Genomic DNA, 16,059 nt, shown 5'->3' with positions numbered 1-16,059 from the left:
TCAATGCATATAATATTTCAATTACTTTCTATCTTAAATAAGATTTCACACGTAATAGTTTTCGGACATAGTTCAACATATAAAAATAACTTGTTTAGGACTCGCGGCAATGCCCTTTTCTTTTATCATCGTAGTGCAAAGTAAAACCAAACAGCTAATGCAATCAAATAATAAACAAATAAACAACTTAAAAATAGCTCAGCAAGATAATCAAAATATCTGATTTTTTTCCCACAATACGAACGATTTGGGTTCAAACGTACTTTTTAAGAATGAGTGCAGCGAGCCGTGCAGTGGATATTCAAATAAATAAATAATGAATAAATAACCTTTAAAAAAATTCGATTTATTTAAATTTTTTATTGAAGAATTATAAACTTTCTTAACTATTTTTTCATATTTGAAGGTAAAATAGAGACACTTCTGTAGATAATGGTGGGAGCATTACTAGAAACTATCCGAAAAAATCAAAACCATAGAATATAGGATAGAAAATAGGAGTGAATTAGAAAATAGGATATATTTGAAAGTTTTTAACGATTTTTACGGAAACACAAAAATCCACACTTCTACAGTCCTGATACAGCATTGATAAAAACTAAACGGAAATGTAAAATTAAAAAAAAAAATTAATCACGAAAAAATGACTAGTTGTTCATTATTAGGAATAAATCGTGAGAATAAATAAAAAAAACTAATTTCAATCAATTTAGCCTAGGGAAAACTTTTAAAATAGAGTATTCAAAGGGCCCTAAAAAGTCTAGCGATGGCTCTTAGTGAGTGACTTCTTAGAACTTAAGGCGAAGCGTGCAAGTCATATGAACAAGAAGATAATTGATTAAATGTGTCAAGTATCAACATTGAATAAAAATCCAGAACTTAACCTAAGTTCTTAATTCACACCCGGATTCTATATTTGTACAGATTTTTACTAATTTGTTTCCATAATAAAGTTAGACATTTTTATTCAATGCAATTTAAAATCCCTTGCTGAATTTATATAATTTTCTTTATTGAATACACATTTAAATGAGTTACATCAAAGAATATGGTAAAATTGTTATAAAAAAACATTTTAAAGTTATCTAGGGGTCTTGATATCCTTTTCCATCAAATAATAATCAAAATGTTACTTATATTATAATATTACATTTTAGTATTTTAATATAAGTCTTTGATAAAACTCGCGTATTTACGAACTTAAAACATTTTTATATAAGCTTTATGTCCGTTTATAAGTAAACAATATAAATAGCTCATAAAGTTTTGTTGCAGCATTTAATCGATCTTGTTATGTAATGATTTAAGAAAAATAACAATGAAAAACCATTGATATTTTTCATATTTTCCTCAGACATCTCGTTTTGTGTTAAGTATTTGTACATACAGTAAAAGTCATACTAGTTGGACATGAATTTTATTTTTATGTGAGCAGAGCTACAAAGCAAATTCCATTACCGTAATAAAATTTTTTCACATAACAGAGGAAAAAGAAATGGCTACTTGTTAATAAAAGTATTGATTACAGGTGTGTAATATTACTTAAGAATAACTGTTGTTCAAACCTTCTAAACGTTTAGTAAAGTATGTAAATTCGACGAAATGATTATGAGTGTATTGAACGAAAATTTTGCCTGTAGTTTGTTTCGATTTACGGCATCAAATTTTTTCGCTAAACTTATCATTTACAAAGCAAGGCCGACTTAGCATATTACGTAACTCCAGTATGAATCTTAAATTTTTTTTTTTTAATTCTAGATAACTCTTATTTAAACCAGTTTGTAGTAAATCAAACGAATTGAGAATTAGAACACAAATCAAAAGAATAGAATTGCACACTTGCAAGTGACGTCATCGTAGCTAAATTGCGGTATTTGTTGATTCAAAAGCCAATCATGTTCGCTACACGCGTATGACGTCGTTTACAGGTAACCAATTAAATCTGATTCAAATCCTATGGTTAGGCATAATCACTTCTCTTCTTCTTGAGTTGCAAGCACTACCCAATTAAAGTGGAAAGTAGAGCTTACCTGTATTTCCAGAAGTAGGCTCAATAATTTTGGATTTTTCTGGAGAAATTTTATTTTCGCGTTCGGCTTCTTCTATCATTCGGACTGCGATTCTATCTTTGATACTTCCTCCGGGATTGAAAAATTCACACTTTGCCACTGAAAAAAAATTTAAGAGGAAATTAATTTTGATATCTGGACATCATTTAAGACTCAAAAATTTTACAGATATCTTATTTTCTTTTTCTATCAAATTTTTTCTCCTGATATTGTGCAAACTTTTGAAAAGTTTTCTTTAAATATTTGAAGAACATATTTGCTTTAAAATGCTTATTATCATATTAACATTGCATATGTCTACACTAATAATTCCAATAATTCTAATTTCCAATATTGTAAACAAGGAAATCATATTATATTAGCAGTTTCTTGAATCAGTTTTGCTTTTAAATGGATTAAAAAACGAAAATTTATAATTTATGCGTGAAATGAAACTAGATACAATTCATAAATTTAAAATTTGACGAGCAAAAAATAACTTAAGTATATATTTTTGGCTTCTGTAATACATATTATATGCAAATGTAATATGCTTCTGTAATATATATTACAGCAAAAATCGTTTGATTCTCCGAACGAATCATTCATGAGTTTTGCTTACACAGAAAGGGCGTAACTGTCATAAGCCTTGAAAGTGATATGATTAAACTAATAACTATTTTCAACAGTAGGTACAATTGTAATAAATAATGATTATTTCTAATTATATTATTATTATTTTATATAAATATTACTGGTTAATAGAAGTGCAAACACTAAATCTTTTTTTACTACTTTCATTTTACTTACACAAATCACATTTTAAACCATATTCTTTTGGAACGATGTTTAACTTAATCAGTGGGGTGTTTCCAATAGCATGTAGAACGTTTGGCAATATTTTTGGTCTGCTTGGCCTATGATAAATAAACAAATACATGTAATTTGAAATGATTCTGTCTTATAAAATTATCAATAAATTATTTAATCAATAAAAGTAATTACATTACATGAAAGGGAATCTGCGTGAATTAAGTCTATAAATTTCAATTGATGTTTTTAGATTTTTAATGCTTTTGGTTGCTCATTATAAGTGGATTAAACTCCAACCTTTCGAAATATTCAATAGGTAAAAATCTCATTTTTTAATGGATGAAATATTAACATAAAGTTAAATATAGTAATTACGCACTGTCAACACTGCTTACAAAAAACTTATGTTTATTATGTTAGTAACTTCGCTATATTATTTAAAGAGGTATTTTATTTTTGTGCAAAACCTTGTTGAAATTTACATATATTATGATTTTTAATGCATCCCTCCTCTTTTTAAAGACCTATTTCAAAAGAAAAACACTTTTTTTTTCAAGAAGGCAAGCAGAAATGAATCTCGAACTGTTAGATACACACATAAATACTTTTAAACAGAAATAAAAATTTTTAATTGATCACATTTTATTTTTTATCATTTTTCTTTTTGAAATAGTTAGATTAAATTTCATTCTTACCTTATTCCAATTGCATAGCCAATAGCATCATTGGGAGAAACAGTATCTATTACATTATTATAGATAGACTTAATTTTGATAATGATTTTTTTTTTGATAGTTGCAAAGAATATTTATTAAAAAGTTGATTGTCTTTTAATAATTGAAAAAAAATATTAACAAGTACGGTACAAGTATACAAGAAAGACCTATTGCAACGTAATGATAAGCTACATTTTGTTTAAGAGAGGGTTTTCGGAATAAACACTGCGTTTCCTATATAGGCAATAAGAAGTTTCTATGCATTTTGCTGGCATCTGAAGGACATTATAGAAACTTGTAAAGTACCTATTAAAAATAATATCAAGGAACAGTTTGATGTAAAAAGCATCACGTTTGAAAAAAAAAACGTGGTTTATCACTATATTGCATAAGTGCTTCTTATTAATAATAATTAGAAAACGTACTCAAAAGTGCAATGATGGTGGGCAGATTTTTCTTTCGAATTTAAACGCCAAGTGCATTTGCTTGGTAAATCAGGAGGGATAAGTTCTCCTCTGAAAGGACATCCATTTGATTTTTGACTTGGAACACCATTTAGTTTGGAGTTTTGAAAACCATTCATTTCTGGACTCTGAAAACCATTCATCTTGGAACTCTGGAAACCATTCATTTTGGGATTCGAAAAACCATTCACTTTAGGACTTTGGAAACCATTCACTTTAGGACTTTGGAAACCATTCGTTTCGTAGTTCTGAAAACCATTCACTTGATGACTTTGAGAACCATTTACTTCGTGACTTTGAAAACCATTCACCCCGTTACTATGAAAACCATTCTTTTCGTGACTTTGAAAACCGTTCAATTTAGGCATCCTGAAAAATAAATTTTGAAAGTAAGTAAAGTTTTGTTTAAGATAATAATTTTGCGCTTCATAAAGATGTCTAAAGACTCTAAAAGCGAATAGATCAGCTAAAATAATTCTAACATAAGTGTTTAGATACATTAGAGAGTGTTTAGATAGATCTATGAAATGATCAATTTAATTTGAAAAAAGAATTGTCTTATACATATTATATATAGTATGTGTATAACTATATATTTAATATATACATAGAGATTTACCTTCCAATGCAGTGACCCAGGTTCAAAACTGAGTAATGCCTCGTCGATACAATTTCTGCTAACAGCTCACACTAACCACATAGCCAGTGTAAATATATCCTTAGTGGTAGACGGATATGGAATAGAACCCCTTTTCATTGGGATAACCATGGGAGGTTTTCGTGATTTTCCTCACCATGTAACTCAAAGGCAGGTTAATTATATTAAAAAGTTTTCGGTGAAGACAAGTTTGTCCCAATAAGGATGAGGATGAGAATGAATGAATCGGGGGTTCACTTTTTTATTTATTTATTTTAATTTTATTTTATAACTGTCGTTGAACAATCGACACAATTTCGGTTCAACCCCGTAGCCTTGTAATTTTGAACTCAATCAAGAAGACAAGGGCGCTCCTGGATCAAGTATTGGGAGAAATTTGCCTTCGTGGAGGACTTTTTGATGAAACTTGCCCGTATTTGCGTTACATGGAAAGAAAAATCACGAAAACGTACCACGGTTAGCCTGGTGGCAAGGGGACTCTAACCCATGATTCGTCCATCTCTGAGGATATTTTTTGTCAGCACTGTGGTTGGTGCGAGCTGGGTGCAGAGTTCGAATCGACCAACCATCGCTGTGATTTGAATTCGGTTCACCTCATTGGAAGGCGAACGCTCTATCCCTTAAGTCACCCAGATGTTCACTTGTCTTCTGGTTAGGGTTCAAAATTACAAGACTGAATCGGCTGTTCAAAATTATTTATAATTATAAAATAAAACATCTTGTATTTTAAAAACAGTGTTTCAAAACTGTCAATGAATTAAAATTTTAGAGACTAATACTTTTTATTTTTTTACTGTTAATAGTTAAATCAACAACGACAAATAATCTGCTAACTTTGTCCAGGGCCATTTCATTGATTTTAGGGTGTTAAATCAATCAGTTGTATCAATAGAATAGTGTAATTAATCGAAAGAATGAAATAACTTCGTCGCGTCGTCCATTAAAAAAAAGTGTTAAAGTGCGTTTATTAAACAAAATTTATAGTTATGTAACATGAAAACCTAACTTCAAGTAGCAGAAGTTAGTATGTTTTCTTTCTAAATAGAATTTTCTTGTTTCTTTTTTTGGAAAAAAATCAAAGCGTTTTGAGTTTTGCCATGAGCTACTTATATACTACGACTGTAATATTAGTTCTAAGCATTCTAAAACATGTATGTAAGTACTGTGAACAATATTATTATCAAGTATAAAATATTCATAGCAACTCTATTTTTAGTAACCCTAACATTTTATAATTATCATTGTATGTACAATTTAAAAAAACAAAACAAAACACAGAATTCGTTTCAACCAGCCACTTCTGAGATTCGAACCTGGTTCACCTCATTGGGAGGAGAACGCTCTATCTCCTGAGCCACCGCAGCTCATTCCCGTGCATTATAAACAATTCACTTTTGAATGATAGCTTGAAAACAAATACCATATTTTGTTATATTGGATAGATGATAATTGTTTTAAATACTGCCTTGTTTTTATGTAAATAATAGCTCCAAGAAGTTATTCACTTTGACTTTAAGACTATCTATCGAAATTGAAAGATTTATAATACAATGTAGCAGTTCAACAAAAAGTTTAAGAATCTTAAGAAAGGAAAGTGTGAAACTAATTAAATTTAAAAAAAAAATTTTTTTTATTGGTTTTTACAGCTTATAAGTATCCTATAAATAATACTGAAGGGGTTTTTTCAACCTTGATAGTTATCAAACCGGGTCAAACTGAATAATTTCGGAAAGATAAGAATTCCAGATAAATGTTTACAGTTCTAATCATTTGCAAATGTTTCACTTTACACTTTACATGTACGCGGGGTTACGCGGGAAAAGATTATTTTGATACTTCGAAAATCGAGCTGTTTTCTGATAACGTTTTGCTTTATCAATCAGCATATCTGCATCTGACTCAGAAAAAAACTAAAATATTGCAAACTGTAGGGAATTCTTAAAACCGGTTCAAATTATGCAAACTGCTGTTAAGTATAGTGCGATATCACTTGTAACCATGGCAGAACCAAAAGCTAAAAATTGAAGTTTCGTGTGAGAAACACAGGTCAATTCCATTTTGATAATTATCTAATAAGAATCGAACAATGATTAAAAGTTTTAAGTCTTACGAAAGTAATAAACTTATTTTTTCAGAGTATTTGTCACATCAAAATGTGCTGAAAGTATCAAAAATAAAAATCCTCGATAAATCGGGTTATGCTCGTTTAAACATGATTTTATATTAACTGTTTAACATGAAATGAATCTATTAAGAATTTTCTGTTTAAATCAAGAAACACGTTAAATCAGGGCTCGTAATAAAGGAATTCAATTGGATTAATAGTATTAGCTGCTTAAAGATGTTTTCATACATTCTTAAACTAATTTTCTCAGATTAAGTAAAATGTTCACTATGATAATAATTAAAATGAACCTCTACTTTTCCACTTAACTATTCAATTGTAAATTTTTACATGAATTATGAATTTCCTTTTGAGTGGTATAGTTTCTAAGGTATACTTTGTAAGCTATAGTCGAAAGTTTTGTAAGATACTTGAACTAACTTTGCTTTTTTATAATAAATTGCACTTTTAACTGATATTTTTTTAAATGATAAACAAATTTAAAAAAAAAAATAATATTTTCATACAAAAAAGAACTTAACAAGAAGTCCGCGTACGTATGTGAGTTTAATATGAGTACAATGTGACGTTTTATTACCTTAAAGTTATGCGTACGTCTATTATTCAGAATATATTATTGGTAATCACTACAAATTTCAAATTTCACTTCAAATTTTGTGATAGGCTCGTTGCATAAAATTTAATGAATTCCACAGTTAAAGATCAGGAATTTTAAACCACAATAAAATAAGCTTTAAACATGTTAATGGAACGCAGTAAAGATGTTATCTAATATATTACTAAAGATATTAAAATCTGGTTAAAGTGTTAAGAAATCAGAGTTATTTAAATAAATAATAACAGAATTTTTTCGAAAGGGTGATTTCAATGTATTTTAACTTATTAGTATACAATCCACATAAGAACCATTCTGGAAAACAATAAAACCCCAAGAAATGACTAATTATTTATATTAAAATATAAAAAAAGCTAAGAAATAAAATAGCTAAGTTAAGTTACTTATAAATGTAATTGCAACACATATAATTCTATTTCAGCATAGAAATAACAATGGCACATAGAAAACAGGAAGCAACAACCAAAAAACAATAAATCAAAAGATGAAAATTAATACATCAACATATGAAAACACATACAAATAATCAAAGAACGGATAAAAATAAAATTCTATTTACTGCTGCCACATATAAAGTCGCAAAATTTAGCTATCATATTTCTGTAAGGCTTTATTCCGCTTAAAATAACTCAACTAATTTAGCTATTGTGTATTTTTACTGTGTATTATTACTATAAAATAAAAACAACGCTTAAAAAATTCAAAACTTTCAAAATATAAATTCGAACAAATAAATAGAATAAAAAAAGTTAGCTTACTTAATGCTGTATAAGTAACAGTTTCAGACGATAATAGTAATTTCAGGAACAGGCAACAAATAAAAAATAAACAAGTCAGCTACCTCGTTTTACTCAGCAAGACAGGAGTATGTTCATGGCCAGCCCGATGGGAGAGCGAATTTATAGCCCCGCTATCACCTCCAATGTTGAGATAAGGTGCGCAGAGCATGATTGCGCATCGAGATAATATAAACAAAATCAGCGCAAAATTGAACAACGACTAATGTTTCTTTTTTTGTGGTTTGAACTAGAGTCCCGGGTTCCAAAGTTAAGCATCACCCTGCTCTTCAGGGACGCCGAACAATTAGTTGATAAAAGCCACATCACCAGTCTCATCTTTTATCTGCCCTCTTTCTCAATGTTGAATCGGTCATCCAACCAAATAAGGGTTTTAAAATGCAATATCACTTGTTGCACACAACCTATTTATTTATACAGATATCAGCATTATATAAAAGTACTCCATAATCGTTACTAAGTGCAAAGAAATTTATTTTAACATAAACTTAATAAAGGAACCACCAAAATTTTTTTCTCTTTACAATTCAACCAAAATTATTTAATATTTCATATTCATACTAAAAATCAATTTTATATTTCAGTCGTAATAAAATTGTTTTTATTTATTTTTAATTGTAAATCGAACTCAGAATATTAATTATTTCTATGGCACTAAAGGATTTGGAACACACGTATGTAAATAAAAGGTGGTAAACGGCCAAAACAAATCGAAACTAAAACTAGAGTATAAAGAGATTTGTTTAGAGAATTGTAGATAATGAAGCATCATAACTCTTATCTCATGGCGTTATCACCTCATTGAGAGAGTTTGGCCACTTCGATCGTTGTGTAACGTAATTTGTTATCAGTTATTCGCTGTATAAATAAGAGGAATTGAGAGAGTTTGGCTACTTGCTTCATTACACACGAGTAGATAGTTTTAAATATCATAGTCTGCTAACTTAATGAAATAATTGGGAAGCAAATGTCATCAAAAAAAGAATATAAGTTAAATAGAGCTTTTTTTTAAAGAAAAATTGACTTGCTATGATTGCTAATGATGCTTAATCTTATCATTAGAATAGAATAAATAGTTTTGAGAGATAAATAAAGTGTGAAAGAGCCGTAACGTTCACCAGACTTAATTTTATAATAATTTTTTTCTCTAATAGTTTTGTTATTTAAGTAATAAAAGTTTGTGAATAAAAATTCCAAATCTGTAATTTCTTGATATTAACAGCGCTAGTAATCATCAGTTCTAAAAATAGTAATAGTTAAATTTTTGTATAGTTAGAATTGGTTACCTAATAGTCTGTTTGAGACATATTGTTGGTAGAATTAAATAAAAATATTCATTGTTTCTCTTAATACAATTTATCATTGGGAGAAAGTCATTGTTCCATCACTTTCTTTTAAAAAATATTGTTCTGAAAATGTTGTACAATAATGATTTACCCAAATATTATAAAATTAAACAAAATAATTTAACTACTTAAAATATAAAATAAAATTTTTGTTTTGTGTAAATGACTGAGTAACTTATTTTATTGTAATCGAAAAAGTCACAGAAAACTTAACAGAAAAATGAAGCTGTTTTATTATTTTTGATAAAAAATTTTTTATAGAAAAATTTGCATACTATGATTGCTAATAATCTTTGATCTTATATTATCATTGGAATACAGCAAATAGTTTGAGAGATATATAGAGTGTGAAACAACCCTCACAACCACCAAACTGAATTTCATAATATTTTTTCTCTCTAATAGTTTTATTATTGAAATAATAAAAGTTTGTGAATAAAAAATCTAAATTCATAGTTTCTTGACATTAACAACGTTAGCAATCATAATTTCTAAAATAGTAATAGTTAATTTTTTTTGTATATTTAGAATAGGTTACTTAATAGTTGTGAGTCTGTTGGAGACAAAATATTTGACATGAATTTGGTAGAATTGAATAAAAATATTCATTGTTTCTCTGAATACATTTTATCATTGGGAAGAAGTCATTGTCCCACTACTTTCTTTTAGAAATGGTTATTTGTTTTGAAAATGTTGTACTATAATAAATAGAGCCCGGAAGTTCAGGCAAAATGCCATAAATGCCCTTTTCTGCCTTTTTTAAACGTTTTCTTCTGAAAATGCCTTTTTCTTTCCTTTTGTTCATAAATGCCTATTTCTGTCTAATTTAAAATTTTTCTGCAAAGCTTTTTGTGCTTTTGACCGAGCATAAACGCAAAATGAAGAAATTTTGAAGTACAGAAATGGTTGACTGTCATCCGACGTATTGTAATGCATTTATAGAGATTAGGACTTTATTCCTTTTGTCTTATTAATATTTTCTCTCCGTCTCTTCGTGGCGTCACCTTCGTCGTGGCGTCACCTTCGCCCGATGCGCTTTGCAAGGAGAGAGAGAAAGGGAGTGAAAAGATTGGAGTTATTTTTACTTACAGTCAATAGAATTTATTCTTACTTACGGCCCATATAGCCTACACCATCGAATAACTCGTATGCTCTCTTATCTACAAAACGAATTCACCAAGCTGGTTGAGCACATTGTAGCAGGAGCACGAAAAAGTTTTCTAGTATACTAGTTATTTCTAAAATGCCTAAAGTAAAAGCCTGCACAAGCAAAAAACTGGACAGTTTTGTGAAAGAATTTGGGTCGGATGTGTTTTCTACTGATGGGAGCATTCTGTTTTGTAAGGCATGCGAGAAGTCAGTAAATTTTGAGAAGAAGTATTTTATATCTCAGCACTTGGAGACATCTAAGCATAAAACAGCAAAAGATAAAAAAGATGGGAAAACATCGACTCTGATTTCCACCTGTTTTCAATTATCTTCTCGCAAATCGGAATTTGCAATGGATTTATGCAGATCATTTGTAGATGCCGGCATTCCGCTGTGGAAACTTGAAAATAAAAGTATACGAGCTTTTTTGCAAAAATATACGAATCAAAGTGTGCCCTGTGAATCAACTTTAAGGAAAACTTATTTAGATGACTGTTATACCGAAGTTCTTAAAACTATTCAAAATGAAATCGGAACGAAAAACATATGGCTATCTATAGATGAAACGACAGATGTAACTGGACGATATGTTGCGAATGTTATTGTTGGTGTTATGGACCCATTTGAAAAACATAAAATCTTTTTGTTGACATCTGAACAGTTGCAAAAGACTAACAGTACTACAATTGCACAGTTGTTCACTAATGCACTGGCTTTACTTTGGCCAAATGGTACTGAGCATGAAAGAGTGCTATTATTTCTTACAGATGCAGCCTCCTACATGAAAAAAGCTGGAAATGCCTTAAAAGTTTTATTTCCTAATATGATCCATCTAACGTGCCTTGCTCATGCATTGCACAGGATAGCAGAGGAAGTAAGAGGTCTCTATCCTGAGGTAGACTCGCTTGTTTCTAGTGTGAAAAAAGTATTTGTGAAAGCCCCTTCAAGAGTTCAAGTGTTCAAAGAAATTGCACCAGACATTCAATTACCTCCTAAACCGATCCTTACGAGATGGGGAACATGGATTTCAGCAGTCTCATACTACTGCACAAATTTTGAGGAAGTTACTCGAGTCCTTACCAGCTTTTCGGATGAAGAGGCAATATCCATAAGAAAAAGTAAAAATCTGCTTAGCAGTTCTAAAATTAAAAATGAACTGACTTTTATTTCAACTTATTTTGGGAAGCTCCCTGGAGCTATTGAACACATGGAAAAAAGAAATATGTCTTTGTCCGAGTCACTAAAGATTTTCGACAATACTATTGAAGAACTAATGTCTGTGCCTGGACCAGCCGGTGACAGAATAAGGAAGAAATGTAAAAACGTCATCTCTGCAAATACAGACTTTGGACATTGCAAAAGTACTTTCTGGTGATACTACAGTTGAACTTACCATATCTCCTACCATGACAAGTTGATTTAGGTACGCGCCCATAACCTCTGTCGAAGTAGAAAGATCCTTCTCTTTGTTTAAAACTATATTGACTGACACGAGACAAAATTTCTCTTTCGAAAATTTGAAAAAGCATCTAGTTGTGATGTGCAACAACAACCAATCATCAGAATAAATCTGCATGCAATATTATTGTAAGTACGAGTTTTCAATTTTTATTTCGCACCTACGCAGTTAAGGTTTTTTTTTGTGCAATTATGTCCACTTCTTTTGTACGACAGTCGAGTGAAATGAATATGTAGGTATACCGGATACTTCTAGCAACTTTTTTTATACCTTGGATACCTATATGGGCTTTTAGGCATTACCAACTACCATTTTGCTCCAATTTTAAATGCCTTTTTTAAGTGCCTATTTCAAACTTTCTAAATGCCTTTTTGCCTGCCTATTTTTGCATTTTTAATTGCCTGAAATTCCGGGCTTTAATAATAAATTACCCGAATATTATAATAAAACTTCCCAAAATAACTTTATTATTTAGTGTAATAAAATTTTTGCTTTGTGCTAATGACTGAGATCTTAAGCGCAGAAAACTCAACAGAAAAACTTAATTATTTTATTTACATTTATTATAAATCTTAGTTTCAGATACAATAACCGAAATTAAAACAGGCTTTATTACAGCAAAGACCACTAAACATGCAGTTCTGGCCCATTTAAAGTTGCTTCACTGCGAAAAAAAAATACAAATAACAAAGTGATATTTATTAGTGATTAAATTTGTAGGAAATTTGGATCTTGAGAAATCAGTGCACAGATTTGCCATCTTTTGCTGCAATAAATGCTATTATCTGCCTAGTTAGGGAGTCAAAGAAAGAGCTCGTCAGCCGTTATACACACTTTTCCTATTGTTGAGAGATGGCAATCCATCCTACTATTCAGATGTTGGCCAGGGCAATAGTCGAATTTGTTCTCAAGGAAGGTCAGACAGTACGAGCGACATTGCTGTCGTGTATTTTTCCTTTGAAAAATAGGAAAAGAAATATCTCGAAGATAGGCCTTAGATAGATAGTCTCAAAGATAGGCCTTAGAAAGATAGTCTCGAAGATAGGCCTTAGGAAGATAGTCTCGAAGATAGGCCTTAGAAAGATAGTCTCAAAGATAGACCTTAGGAAGATAGTATCGAAGATAGGCCTTAGAAAGATAATCTCGAAGATAGGCCTTAGAAAGATAGTCTCAAAGATAGGCCTTAGAAAGATAGTCTCAAAGATAGAGCCACAGGCCTCAACGCGTCTCAAATGTAACAGTTGCTGTTGTTAGTGCTCCGAATGCAAATAAAAAGGTGATTGAGACGCGCATACAATCGCATCCATCCCATTCCAACGATGAAAGTCAATATGAGGATTTCAAATGCGTTCTTCAATATGCCTATGCGGCCGTCACAGTCATGTCATGCGGCCGTCACAGAAGCCGAATTCGTTTGTAAGGATAACGTGCCTCCATTCCTGTGTTCAAACTGATCCTCTACTAGATCTTAGGAAAAGTGTTCACGACATGCGTATGAGATTGCAGAAGTCACTAATACCACCTGTTTTGCCTACATAGATTATCATTCATGCAGATTTCACGCGTGTGACAAACAAAATTCTTAGTGTAGCAACTTTAAGATCTAGAAGTGACAGTAGTTAAAAAATAAAATTCGAGAATAAAGTTTAAAAAAAAAAAAAAAAAACGTAAAAAATGCAAATGAGCAGGTTTAGACTCATAAAGCAAGTAATCAATCTATTTAGCACTATACAGAAGTATTTTGATAGTATCGAGGAGAAATAACAAATTTTCGATAAGCAACAAGTCCTTTGCTTGCATACGAAGGTATTTCTATTTAGTACCGAAACAATAACCTGTTTTATAAATCCATTTATTTGTGATTAATATGGAGTTTTTTACTTTGTGTCACTTCCAGAATAAAGGTAATTCTGCCTTTTATTATAGAATTTACAAACTACGCTTTGAATTTAAAGAGTAGTTTATTCAAGTACAAGTCAATGTGCAATTCTCACTCAAGAAATTTATAGGAATTTTTCATTTTATTGCAAATTTTTTCTATAGATAGTTATTTAGCTATAATAGTTTAATGTATTATATAATAGCTTATGTTGTCATTAATGCTATAACAGTTAATGATATAATAATTTTAAGTCATTTTTTCATAGTTCTATGTTTTTTTATCTGTATAGTTGTAGTTATTTTTAAACGCTAAATTCTTGCAAAAATCAATATATCAAAAATCTCTTGCATGCTTCTGTACCTATTTGCATACATGATCGAAAGAAAATTGTTTTCCTTCCAAAGTTAAAAATTACTGGTGCTGCTGATTCGGCCGTACACTTTTCAACAAAAAAAAGTCGTCTTCAACGAAGGAAAAAAAACTGCATCGATAACATTCCATACTCTATCACTTTGGATAAATTAATATCTACAGTTCACTAACTGTATAATAAAGGAAATCTTTGAAATTTAGATTTCTAATATTGTCTCCTTGAAAAAATATTTCCAAAATGTGTTTATTTTTACCACTCTTTTTTCTTAACCGCAATAACACGGCAAAATAGCTTTGGTTTGTTTTAGTCTTGCAGAGAAAATAACAGCTTTTGTGTCCCGTAAGAAGTAGACCTAATACTAGAACTCAAGTACTTAGTTTTCAGTAAAACAGAAACATGAAATATCCAATAAAATATGAAACATAAAGACTCTTTCTACAATAAACTGTTGTAAACAATTTATAGGACTGCGCAAAAATATGTGATGAAGATATAAAATATGTCTTACCCATTTTTACAACGAATGCTAGATAAAGGAATGTCTTCAAACAGAAATAGAAACACTTATGAAACATTCAGGTACTTATAATACTTTCAGGTGAATAGGAACAAACAGGTTTTATTACAAACTCTAAGATCTATACTGCACTGAACTGGTTTTTTTTTAATGGAACAACGAAAGTAATTTTTCTTAATGATGCTACAATTTTTATTTCTCCCAGTTGTGCTGAGTAGGACGAGATTCTAGGTCAAATAAATAAGCAATTATTTTTAACAGCACCAAATAAGTTGTATACATGTTTTCGTCTTACAATTTCTTCTGATTTATAGAGATCTGATTTGAAAATCATCTCAATAAATAATGTTTCGGTTTATTGGTTTATTTTTAAAATTAAAATCTTTCGCAAATGGCTGAATCTTCCTGACTAGAAAGACAATATTAATTACTAATAGCAGAAAAGAAATTTGCATACTCAACTTATTGTTCGGTTTTTCTTCCTCTTACGCTTACAAGGAATATGAGAAGCCTATTGATTGACTATGGGAGCATAGATATTATTTTGGTAAAGTTCGTTAACGTCTAAAATTTACAAATTTATTTAATGATTCTTTACGAGAAGGGTGTATTCTGTTGGTAATCCAACACCTCTCAGTAGCGCATTCGTTTCCGATATTCTAAATTATAATTTTTGAAATATTAAGTTTCGGATATATTATTAACATCTCTAATGGTGAAATTAAATTCTGCCAGAAATTAAATTCTTATTCTGATTGATATTCTGTTATCGTTGTTCACCTACTAAATCAACAATATCATCCACTGGTTTACTAATTGAAAAAAAAAAGACGCAATTATACTCTGGCAAAGGGCTCGAGCTACTGGCATCAATAGACAGCTTGCGTAAACGCACTTTAATTTCCAAGTTTAAATCTTGACCGAGAGAAAATTAATAAACAAGGTAACTAAGGTTCGTTCACTACAATATGAGCGAAAGAAAAGTATTATGTACAAAAATGAAAGGGAAAAAAAGGGATTGAATGCCAAACCTGTGATATGTAGTTCTAAACCACCGATATGTAAGGAAATGCTACTCAATATTTGCCCCGGAAAG

General features: G+C 30.3%; 1 protein-coding gene across 3 annotated transcripts in view; it reads right to left on the bottom strand.

Annotated features, from left to right (window-relative positions):
* LOC107437919 (cystathionine beta-synthase) overlaps positions 1-15,101 on the bottom strand; it is a 29,622-nt gene extending 14,521 nt beyond the window's left edge. The window contains exons 1-4 of one of the 3 annotated variants that reach the window (XM_016050065.3): positions 14,955-15,101; positions 4,003-4,410; positions 2,859-2,965; positions 2,031-2,168 (exon numbers count right to left, since the gene is read on the bottom strand). In XM_016050065.3, the coding sequence (XP_015905551.1) occupies positions 2,031-2,168; positions 2,859-2,965; positions 4,003-4,409 (652 nt within the window). In that variant the 5' untranslated portion in view covers position 4,410; positions 14,955-15,101. Of the gene's footprint in view, positions 1-2,030; positions 2,169-2,858; positions 2,966-4,002; positions 4,411-8,198; positions 9,033-14,954 lie in introns of those variants that run through there. The other 2 variants (XM_016050063.3, XM_043038720.2) reach the window with 2 other exon arrangements.
* Positions 15,102-16,059: the final 958 nt, after the last annotated feature.

This window comes from Parasteatoda tepidariorum, chromosome 2 (assembly GCF_043381705.1).
Source record: "Parasteatoda tepidariorum isolate YZ-2023 chromosome 2, CAS_Ptep_4.0, whole genome shotgun sequence".
Taxonomy (NCBI): Eukaryota; Metazoa; Arthropoda; class Arachnida; order Araneae; family Theridiidae; genus Parasteatoda; species Parasteatoda tepidariorum.
The sequence above is the reverse complement of the archived record's forward strand: the minus strand, read 5'-3'. Positions and strand labels throughout refer to the sequence as shown.